Genomic DNA, 11,169 nt, shown 5'->3' with positions numbered 1-11,169 from the left:
AAGTGGCCATGCCCGGTCATATCTGCTTCAATCAGCTTAGTTTATACGATCTGTTTTTAACGTTGAGTCTTGTCGTCAATAATCCGAATTCTATGATTCAATAACTGACGAATATTGTATCTGTGAATTTTTAAAACTTCACATAATCTTAATTTTAGTGTTTGGTAAAAGTTGTATTTAGATATTATACGCGTTTCGTATATAATGCTGATCACGGTACGCGTGATATGTACGGATAGATACATATAGATAGGGCCGATCTGTGGAATGGATGCTTAATAAGTTACGTTTCGCGTTGCTTATAATCATTTTTCTCGAAATCTTTTATAACGTTTGCTTTTAGTTATTGTTGGTAAGTTGTATTACCATTTAAAAAGCATATCTAATTTTATTTTCACTTCTACTGACTATTCTTTCATTTTTCTGAGTAATGCATCGTAAGATAGCTTTTATATTGTTGTTGTAGTAGCGATTGCCTTTGTACGTCATCTGTAGGTAAATATCTGTTACATTTATCTCTCTTTCGTTACTTATATGTCTTTAATGTTTCCAAATATTTCATTGTTTTCTTTTTTTTTTGTTAATGATATTTTTTTTCTTTTTCTTAATGTTTTATATTTTTAATATCTTGTTTTTCAAAAAGGTATGTGTGTTACGTTAATGTATACCATTTTTTGATTGACTTAATGAAAAGTTTCGGTGTTTATATGTTTGTATAGAATTTTTTGACAAATTATAACTATAAAAAATATATAAATTTACATAAAATATAATTTTATTAGATAAAAGATATTATATTTAAATAATAAAAATCAAATATTTATAAAATTTAAAATTTTCTTAATACTGTAAATTATATAAACAAATACAGAAAATTTTATAATTATTATATTTAAAATAAATTACATACATAGTGTTAAAATATATAATATATTAATCAATATTAAAAATTAAAATCAAATTATAAATTTATATTATTTGTATTAATTATTGGTTTTGCTAAAAAAAAAATATATGTATCATGCTTATTATATAGTTTACATTATTTTAAAGAATTTTATACATTTTTATATTCCTGCAGAACTTGAAACAATTATCAATGATGCTGTTTTATTAAGGTCATGACAACAATTTGTTATGTGCTTTCTATAAATTATATTTGTGGTAAGTAATAATTAATATCTTATCATTATTATAAACTTTTATTTAAATGCTTAATATTTACTATTAAACAAAATTAATATAAAAATATTTTATTTTATATATTTTAAAAATAAAGAAATAATTATAGTTGATTTATAAATTATATCATATATTTATCTGATTTATTATTTATTTTACATATTTTTTTATCAAATTTCAATTTTGTTTACATTAATTAAAATTTAAAATAATAAATCAATAAAATATATAAAATATTATGTGTAGATTATTGTGGTTTTGGATAAATCATTCATTTCTTGGTCAAAACATTATAAAGAATTTCATACAATTATGGAATCAAATGATAGGAAAAATGTTTACCTTGCAAAAACGGGTGATAATTCTTTGAATTCTGGAATGAGAGACACAATGATTGTTGGTCAGACAAATATGACACAAGGTGAAAAATTTATTTAATATATTTGAAAACTTTCATTAAATATTCATATAAATAATATAAGCATAAAATTATAAAATATTAATCAAAAAACATATAATTATCTTATAAATATATTGATTAATTGTTTAATTATTAGAATGTGGTGAACCTGTAATGAAACCTGGAAATGTATCTAGTGTTTCAAATAATCAAGCAAAGTGGTCTAATACACAAAGTAAAAATTTTATAATTAATGCAGTTCCAGTAAAAAATGAAGTAAATATTATAAAATAATATTGATAATAATTTATATAATGTACATTTAAAATAAAATACATATTAATGAAATTATATTTTTAGATTGTTCATCTTGAAGATGGAGCACATTGCAATAAGAAAATGTATTATTATGATAGACATTATACTGGCCATGAAGAAACAGAGAGACCAACACGTAGAGGAACAAAAAGATATAGAGATAAAGATGCACCTAAAAGAGCATTGTATGTTGTATTTGTATATTGATTAATATTTTGATAGTTTAATATTTGTTTATAAATTTTTAGATCTGCCTTTTTCTATTTTTGCCAAGAGTTACGTGGGAAAATGAGAGAATTACATCCAGAAATGGGAGTAGGTGACATTGCCAAAGAATTGGGTAAATTATGGATGAGTACAGACCTTCAAACTAAATCAAAGTATATGGCAATAGCAGAAGAAGATAGAGCCAGATATGAAAGAGTAAATAATTTATTAAATTTTTTTATTAATTAAAAAATAAAATTTTTATTAATTTTTTATTTTTTAAGGAAATTATTGCATATAATAAAAGAGTAAAAAACTATGATCCTGAAGAAGTTGGACCTGTATAAGTTTTTAAATCTATTAAAAAAGAAGGGACAATGTATTTTGCCCTAAGACAAGCACTCGCCAATTAAAAATGTATAACAATTTTATTAATAGTTTAGTATTGTCAATTGTTGTATATATTATGTACACTGTTGGCATTAACAAATCTGAAAAAAAATTATAAGCTACCATATTTGGTTATAATTATTTTTCAAATAGTATTTGAAAGCAATTATTCTACATTTATTTTGTAATTGGATATTATTTTTTGTGAATAAGGTGTGCTAATATATTTACAAATGATACCTAATACAAGTAATAATATTAATATCAATAGTAATAATAATGAAAATGATAATGAAAAGTATGATGCTGATAATAATAATAATAATATTATTATTATTATTAAAAAATAATAATGATAATCTATATTGCTATTAAATATGTTATACACAATTGAAGCACAATAGCAAATAAAAGTCAAGCAGAGTGAGCTTTGTACAGTGCACTTTTCTTGTCTAATTATGCATTATTCATGTTTATAATGATAAAATTAGATATCAGGGACTATTTATATCTAAAACCCTGTATAGAACACATATTCCATGTATTTTGTTCTTTTTCCAATAAAGATAAAATCATTTAAAGCATTTATAATCCTTAAATTCTTGTTTTATTTTTTAAACATTATTTTTCAAATTTTATTAAAATTGTGAAAAGGTATAATTAATATAATTTTTCATTAGAAATTAATTTATTTGATTATTTCATTCTTTTTTTGTAAAATTACACACCAATTTCCTTGATCATAATATGCTTCATTTATTGTAAAATTTGGTATTTCTAAACATAATTGCGACAATTCATTTTCTTCAAATACATGATAATATCTAAGGAAATTTCCTCCTCCTTTTCTTTTCCATGGAACAAGCATGTCATTGCAAATAAATTTTGTACGATTTTCATGTATTGGTAATGTTACACCATATTCTGTTAACTTTTGCGTGTATGAAATATTATCTTCTTTTTTAATTAAATTATATCGCAAATAAGCTGTTTGGATAGAATCTTTTTCTTGTTCTTTTGCCCACACATAAATTAAACATTTTCCATTTGGTCTAAGAATTCTTGCTAATTCAAAAATTGCTTGTTTCCGTCGTTCATGAGTTGAAAGATGATGAATTACAGCTATACATATTATTGCATCCATACTATTATCTTTATAGGGTAAATATAAACAGTCACATAGGAATATTTCAAAATTTTTATTCCGACATATTTTCATTAAATTATAACTTCTATCACATCCAACCTATATTATTAAAAGTTTTTATTTTATATATTATTATATTATATACAATTATAGAATGAATAATTCATACCTTAAATAAATGTTTATCTTGATAGAGATATTTACCATTTCCGCATCCTACATCTAATAAAATATCACCTACTTTTAAAGATTGAAGAAATTTTGATACATTGGGCCATTGTTTATGTCTTGTTTCATCAAAATGATTTGAAATTTTGTCATAAACCTATATGAAAATTTATTAAATATAAATAAAATCATATGATATGAATAAAAGATATTTTATAATACATACATCATGTACATAAGAGGTTTCTATTCCTAGTGCTATTTTATTATCAATAATAGTAATAGAATTATTTTGTTTTGTATCACAATATTCAGGAAAGTTACAACAACAATCACCCCTGTGAACTTTTCGAAATGTAAATGATACTCTGGTTCCCCGTGATTGAGTTGTTATTCCATTTGAAGTTTGTACTATATCATTATGTCTAGGACAAATTCCATGTGACCATGCATAACGAGCTTCTCCTGACATAATTAATAATGAACGTGGAGGTAAAAAAAGAGAAGCTTTTTTATTTTCCTTTTTAAAATTCATTATGCATGCTGAACCTAATGATAGTGATAATATACTATCCTCAAAAACACTATGTGTATCAATATGAGATGGAATACCTTATAATATAAAATATAAAATATTAAAATATGAAAATATGAAAATATGAAAATATAAAATATTATAATTCTAATTATACTTTAATTATACTTTTTTTTGAAAAGATTAATATTAATCATTAAAAGTTAAAATTTACCTTGACCAGGTAAATAATGATTAATTGTCAGTTGATCGTATTCATATGAAACATCATGATATTGTTTAAATAATGTTTGTAAAAATTGATAATTTTTAGGTATAGGTATAATAGGCTTATCCAGATCTACTTTATTTGTATCATATTGAAATTCATATCCAAAATGTTTAACTTTTCTATGTTTTAAGTCAGATGATCCTAAAATTTAAATAAAAAACAAATTTATATTTAATAATTAAATTATTAAATTATTAAATTTAATTATTAATTATTTAATTTAATTTTTATTATTTAATTTCTAACATAACATTTTTTTTATATAAAAACAAGATTTTTATTACCTTCATTATTCCAAGTAATTGTACTTAATAACATTTTTTCTTCTTCTTCAGTTATAAAATCTTTAATTAATTTAATACCAGAAGGTAGATTTGAAGACCATTCACAATTTAAATCAGGAACTAAAACAAAAATATAATATCAAAATATTGAAAATCTTTTTTTATTTCTTTATCTGTAGATGAATATGTTATATTTTCATTAATATTTAAAATTAAAATATATTCTATATATTCTATATATTTTAATGTAAATTAAATACCTGATTCTGTAAATGTTGTATACAATGGTGTATTTTGTCCATTAATTTTAATGTTACCATGAATTTTGTTATGTATATATATAGCATCTTCTATTGAATAAAATTTAATGAAACAATATGACTTATTTGGTAACATTATTAAATCATATTTATTAACAAATAGATTTATCACATCTTGTAATGTTTTTCTTTGTAATCCAGTTACTAATCCAGCATTGCAAATCATTATATACTATAATAAAGTAAAATGATAAAGTAAAATATTTCCAATGTTTTTATAAATAAGTCTCATAAATAAATATTAACCTGTGTAGGATTATTACAACATTTAATGTTCATATCTCTAAGAAGCCTATGATATGCTCGTTTTTGTTTACGATAACTTTTTTTAGTTAATTTATCTTCCATTTTTTAATCTTTTTTATTAATTTGTTAAATTAAATAGAGACAAAATATAGAATATATTAACCCTAATTAAATTTAGTTTTATATGTATAATATAGTTTTATATATATATGTATCGGAAAGAACAGCACTTGCTTACATATTTATCATTTTAATATCACTTTCAACATTATCGATTGAATAAAATATACCATAGAATAAAATTCCAATATTAATATATCCAAAAATATGTATACCAATTATAATTTCACATGTATGCAGATTATAAGTACACGATATATCTTATAAATAATTTTCATTTTTAAAAAAATTATAGAAAACTTTTATATATCATCTTTTCTTAGGTTATTATTCTAATATAAAATTGAACTCTTTCATAACAAAAAATTTTAATCTAGATTTATAATTTTATATTAGGAGAATAAAATTGAAAAAAAAGTGATATACAAAATTTGTCTCGATTTGATACGAAATATAGAAATATAAAGTATTTTTTGCTATAAGTTTAACAAAAAAAAAACAAATTAAAACTTAGATAGTAATGCCATCTCATGTTTGGATATTAGAAATTTCTTTAGATTTTTTATTAGTATAGCAGAATATGCAAGGAGATATTTATGTCACAGAGAACGTTATGCGAGAATTATAAAGAAAACTATTATTTTAATTATTAGTTAATAATTAATTTATTAAAAATTTTTGTATTTTAAAGCATTTTAAAACTGAAATCTCAAAGAAGTTTCTTATAATTTTAATTTGAAATTTTTGCTAATTAATTATTTATTATTTATTATTTATTATTTATTAGTAATAAATTAATTGTTAAAATTAATACGAAACTTTTTTAAGATCTTAATTTTAAAATATAAATAAAATATAAATATTTTTCCAAACATTTTTAATAGAAAATTATTTATTAATTAATTTCTAGCAATATAGCAATATAGCGTGATAGGAAGTATTAGAAACTATATAATCAAAAATATAATGTGGCACATTTTCTTTATCTTTCTCGTACTGTTACTCTCCTCTATGATGTTATAAATACCTTCTTATACACTGTATTTAATACCAAGTCAGAGCTTCTAGTATTCATCCGTGAGATGGCGTCACTAAATTTTTCTATTTTCTTCTTCTAATATATATTCATATTTTTATGATAAAAATATTTGAAAAATAAATGTAAATGTATAAAGTAGGGAACTTACAAAAATCAAGGAAAACAGAAAAAAAGAATTTCTTGGAAGAAAAAAGAAAAAAATAAAAAATATAACGATAAAAATTACATGCGATATATATTAAAATACAAAAATATATATAAAATATAATACGATATATATGAAAAAAGAAATGTATATAAAATATATTACGATATATAATGATAACGTATATATATTTATATATAAACATTTTAATACACGTAATATAGAGATATTCAATTTATAATATAATATAATATAAAAAAAGGAAAAAATAAAAAATATCAAGATTTTTATTGATATAAATTGATTTCTGGTCAAATTGATCATGATCATATCGCACATAAAATCGCGAAAAAAACTTTTTAAAAAAATTATTGCTTCATCCATTACACTTTTATTTATCAATGAAATTTCTCCATAAGAGCGTTACTCAGATCATGTTCTATCCACATTCACCGAAGATGGTACAGGTCGATGCTGAACCAACAATGTCGCGTACGAACATGATCGCGCGATCCATGGTTCACCATTTCCTCGGCGGATGAAGTGAAAGCCATGATCGAGGCTGGAGTAGAATGTAAAGAAGTCTGTGCGATTCGAGAGAGGGAAACCGCTTTGCTGTCCAGTTACTCCAAGGCAAGCTGAAAGGAATGTTGAGCGGTGTGCATCGCAACGCCAACGAGTTCTCTCACACTGAACATCTCTAATCAACGTCAACATCAACGGTGACGCGCCATTGGTAAGTAAACAACCCTCTTCTTGCGCTTCAATCCATTTTGCTCCCCGCTATTCCGGACAGTAGTCTCTCGGCAACCCTCGTTACGAAGTCTATATAACCATTTGCTTTTGATACTTTTATATAATCGATTTTTTCAAAATCGTTTCCTGATTCAAGAAATCGTTGAGATTTTAATTCAGATTCGAGAAATTTATACTTGATTTCGCATTAGAAATTTAATCAACTTTTTCGAATTGCACTTTTAAATCTCTTCCAGGGGAGACGTTATGAAAGAATATTGTTTTGAATTTTAATTGTAATAATTTAATAAATAATTGAACTTTATCATTGATAAAGCATGATTATAGATTATTTATAGATTATATTTTAGATATGTTTAAATATTTTTAATTATTTAAAATACTTGATAATTTTTTTATGTTTTTATATAAAATTTGTAGAAATATATTTTTGAAAAGTATAATATTTAATTGAATAATAATGATATTTATTGTGAATCTATTAAGAATAAGAATTAATGGACAATACTGTATAATAAATTTCAAAATAATTTAGTAAATTAATTCGTAAATTTTTTTATGAACAAAAACGTTAATAGAACGGCAATTTACGATTATTCTCTTCTTGAAATGTATCATTTCGATATTTGTTACATAGAGAAAGTGCTGTTGTTATTAGCAAAAAATATTCATCGAATTATATTATTTTCTTCAAATATAAAATATAACTTATAAAAATTTATAAAAAGTTTAATGAAATTCACATTAAATTTTATTTAGATTGACTTTTTAATGTTAATTCGCATTAAGTGAAAGCATATATATTTTTTATGATACTATTTAAATTCGAAATATTTTTAAAAATAATAATAATAATATTTTTTCATGTATTAATAATTTTAAGCATCTTTGAATAAATATGCGCTCAAATATTTTTCAATCTATTTGCAAATATTTAGATACATATCGGTAGAAAAAGAGATCCTGTTATAATGGAATAAATCTTCTTTTCAATACTAAATTGTAACATGTTTTTTGAAATGTTTAATTGTATTTTTAAAATTTTTTTAATTACATATTACACACGAAAGTACAATTATTCTACAAAACCATTAAATTTAGGATTAAAAGTTTTTTAAAGAAAACGATAGAAATAAATTTTTCTTACTTAAAAGATAGTAATTTATAAATATATTCTATAATAATTTTATATTAATAATTTATATAATACATATCATGATTGTGTTAAAAAATTTACATGTCTATCTTCCAATATTTCATCGCGATGATTTTCATAATAATACCATAATAAAAATGAAATATAATTACAGATTATTTATGATAGAAAAGTATATGATCATTAAATTAAATAGTTTTATGTAACGGTCGTGATATAATATCGTTTAATAACTAATTGCTCGATTATGAAAAATGTATTATAGAAATTTCTTTTCGAGCAATCTTTTTCTATCCTTGCATTCCCATTATATATATTTTTTTTACATATATATATATATATATTTTTTTTTTTTTAAATTGAAAATTATAATATGAAAATTAGAAGGATCGTAAAAAAAAGTATTAAAATAAAAAGAAATTAAATTTCCCACGTTTCATCTTCGCAATATAAATATATAATTGTTTTTTTTTTTAACCTATGAATCATCGATGAATGCATTTATGAATATAAATTAGAGATTATATCATTGATATTTTTCTAGCATTGCCCTTGTTCATTAATTGTACCATGATATACCGTATTCTAGAAAGAAATTTAGGAAAATATATTTAATTTAATATATTTTATATTTTTGTACTATTTTCTAATATTTTTTTAATTTTTATTATGACAGTTACGCGCGCGCGCGCGCGCGTATGTGTGTGTGTGTATATATCGTTTTTTTAAAATTGAACTTATATACTTTTTGTACGAATAGATGCAGTTTTTCATCTTCTAAAATAGTGGCATTAAATTATTTAAAATTTATATAATTAACTATATAATTTTTATTAATAATTATTAAGAGTAATTACAATTTGAAATTTGCAAATTATTTTCGTTAATAATAAAAATATGATATAATAGTAATAATAAAAAAAAATATTATTTGAAAAATATTATTGTAAAATAATATTGTAAAATATCGTATTAATATTTTGATTATACATATAATGAATATTTAAATAATCCTTCTATATATTTTAAAACTTTTTCATTCTTTTTTTTCACGTTGCATGACACACCTTTTTCCGTATTCTTTTATGGTTTTAGCAAAAAGACTTTATCAAAGTTTGTTTCAATACTTAAAAAGAAAAATTAGTGTTAATTTATGAACTCCTTTAAATCTTTCGTTTATTTTTTTTTTTTTATTCTCATTCCATTTACGACATATGAAATATTTTCCACTTAGAAAGTGTTGTAAACGATCAAAATTGATGATAATGTCCAAATAATGTCCGGATATTCATGCAATCTTTTATTTCATTATTACAAAAATAAAATATAAACGACAAAATGGAACACTTAAGCAAAGACTTATTTTAATCTCTCAATATTATCTGATAAATATTTTACATTGGATATTATATTTGACATATTTTTACATATTATGCATTTCCTATTAATCTTTATTGTTTTATATTCGATTCGAAAAAATTCTAATGAAATGATCAAATTTTTTAACTAGTTTTGCCAATTAACTCAGAGTTTTCAGGTACGGAAGGTGTAACTACGGTTTGCTTATCTTTCTGTATATCTATCACACCAAGCGTGTTCAACGAAATCCAAGTGAAAGTACATCACAATTTGTGCGAACGTGTGTATAGCTAGCACGTGCTTACGTTCCTTATTATAATTGGGGCATCGTTTACATTGCGTTACGTTACACTATTCTGCGATTCCATATTACGAAATGAAACTCAGGGATTTAGTTGAAATTAGCATTATAGAAATATGTTTTTTGCCAATTAATATTTCTTATATATAAATATGAATACTGACGAATGAACAGACAAATTCTATTTTTTTCTTTTTGCGAGTTTCTTCGACTATGTCATATTGTAGAGAAAAATAATTAAACTCTTTCCAATTTTTAATTCTACACCGATTTTTAGAATTTTTATATTGATCTCATGATAAAATTATTTATAAAACTTACTTTATTAGCTGAATATTATTTTCCTTTATAAATTCTTGAAAAGTATTTGCACTAATATCAATTGTCTTGTTCATCCTTGAAAATAATTTTAAAAACTCGTTTAAAAATTTTGTGATGAACGATCAACTTTTAAATTTTGTCAGAGGAAAGAATAATATTGCCAATACGACTTTCTTACTCGTACTGATTTCATCGATGAATTCTCCGACCGACTGTCCGATATAAACTCGGTCGAGAAACCGAGTTGACACGAGTTAGGTTAGTTATGACAAAGAGAAAATAATTCTTTTTTCTCTTTAGCTACTTGTCTCCGCGGGTTTCCATTCGAAGGTATTAACGGTTGATCGGTAAATTGACATTCCACCAGGATCGTGTGCTTTCTAACCACGATTGTCACGTGCACTCTATCACCACGCGGATATTTGTGTACAGACACGTGCATCGTTTAACGTTTACTCGTGACCACGATCCATTTAGATTTTACAAGGACTGCGCGCAAGACAC

The 11,169-nt window shown here is 22.8% G+C and overlaps 3 protein-coding genes across 5 annotated transcripts in view; 2 read left to right on the top strand and 1 right to left on the bottom strand.

Annotated features, from left to right (window-relative positions):
• LOC102680299 (putative high mobility group protein B1-like 1) lies at positions 1-3,096 on the top strand. Of its 3 annotated transcripts, none has more exons than XM_006618115.1 (7): positions 1-352; positions 1,082-1,164; positions 1,429-1,603; positions 1,740-1,858; positions 1,943-2,085; positions 2,149-2,323; positions 2,392-3,096. In XM_006618115.1, exons 3-7 carry the CDS (start codon positions 1,495-1,497, stop codon positions 2,452-2,454), a joined length of 609 nt encoding a protein of 202 aa, XP_006618178.1. In that variant the 5' UTR covers positions 1-352; positions 1,082-1,164; positions 1,429-1,494; the 3' UTR covers positions 2,455-3,096. The 3 variants fall into 3 exon arrangements, with proteins under 3 accessions (XP_006618178.1, XP_006618180.1, XP_006618179.1); XM_006618116.2 differs by lacking the exon at positions 1-352 and adding an exon at positions 461-495; XM_006618117.1 differs by lacking the exon at positions 1,082-1,164 and having other exon boundaries at positions 7-352.
• A 70-nt stretch (positions 3,097-3,166) lies between these two features.
• LOC102680625 (alkylated DNA repair protein alkB homolog 8) lies at positions 3,167-5,570 on the bottom strand. Its single transcript, XM_006618118.2, has 7 exons — positions 5,469-5,570; positions 5,163-5,394; positions 4,903-5,022; positions 4,562-4,759; positions 4,039-4,424; positions 3,814-3,969; positions 3,167-3,743 (listed from the first exon to the last, which is right to left on the bottom strand). The coding sequence occupies exons 1-7, from the start codon at positions 5,568-5,570 to the stop codon at positions 3,186-3,188; spliced, it is 1,752 nt and encodes a 583-aa protein (XP_006618181.1). The 3' UTR covers positions 3,167-3,185.
• A 1,611-nt stretch (positions 5,571-7,181) lies between these two features.
• Positions 7,182-11,169, top strand: part of LOC102680763 (flocculation protein FLO11) — an 18,334-nt gene continuing 14,346 nt past the window's right edge. Inside the window, exon 1 of the mRNA XM_006618119.2 lies at positions 7,182-7,508. The gene's annotated coding sequence lies outside the window, so the exon portion shown is untranslated. The remainder of the gene's footprint in view (positions 7,509-11,169) is intronic.

The sequence above is a fragment of the Apis dorsata genome, unplaced genomic scaffold (assembly GCF_000469605.1).
Source record: "Apis dorsata unplaced genomic scaffold, Apis dorsata 1.3 scaffold_341, whole genome shotgun sequence".
NCBI lineage: Eukaryota > Metazoa > Arthropoda > Insecta > Hymenoptera > Apidae > Apis > Apis dorsata.
The sequence above is the reverse complement of the archived record's forward strand: the minus strand, read 5'-3'. Positions and strand labels throughout refer to the sequence as shown.

Excerpts from the sequence above, each read along its gene's own strand:
- LOC102680299 (XM_006618115.1), top strand. The coding sequence starts at position 1,495 with ATGGAATCAAATGATAGGAAAAATGTTTACCTTGCAAAAACGGGTGAT. Across the intron at positions 1,604-1,739 it reads TCAGACAAATATGACACAAG|AATGTGGTGAACCTGTAATG; the intron begins GTGAAAAATTTA and ends TTTAATTATTAG. Across the intron at positions 2,324-2,391 it reads ATAGAGCCAGATATGAAAGA|GAAATTATTGCATATAATAA; the intron begins GTAAATAATTTA and ends TTATTTTTTAAG.
- LOC102680625 (XM_006618118.2), bottom strand. The coding sequence starts at position 5,570 with ATGGAAGATAAATTAACTAAAAAAAGTTATCGTAAACAAAAACGAGCA. Across the intron at positions 5,395-5,468 it reads GTTGTAATAATCCTACACAG|TATATAATGATTTGCAATGC; the intron begins GTTAATATTTAT and ends ACTTTATTATAG. Across the intron at positions 5,023-5,162 it reads TACAACATTTACAGAATCAG|TTCCTGATTTAAATTGTGAA; the intron begins GTATTTAATTTA and ends TTTTTGTTTTAG.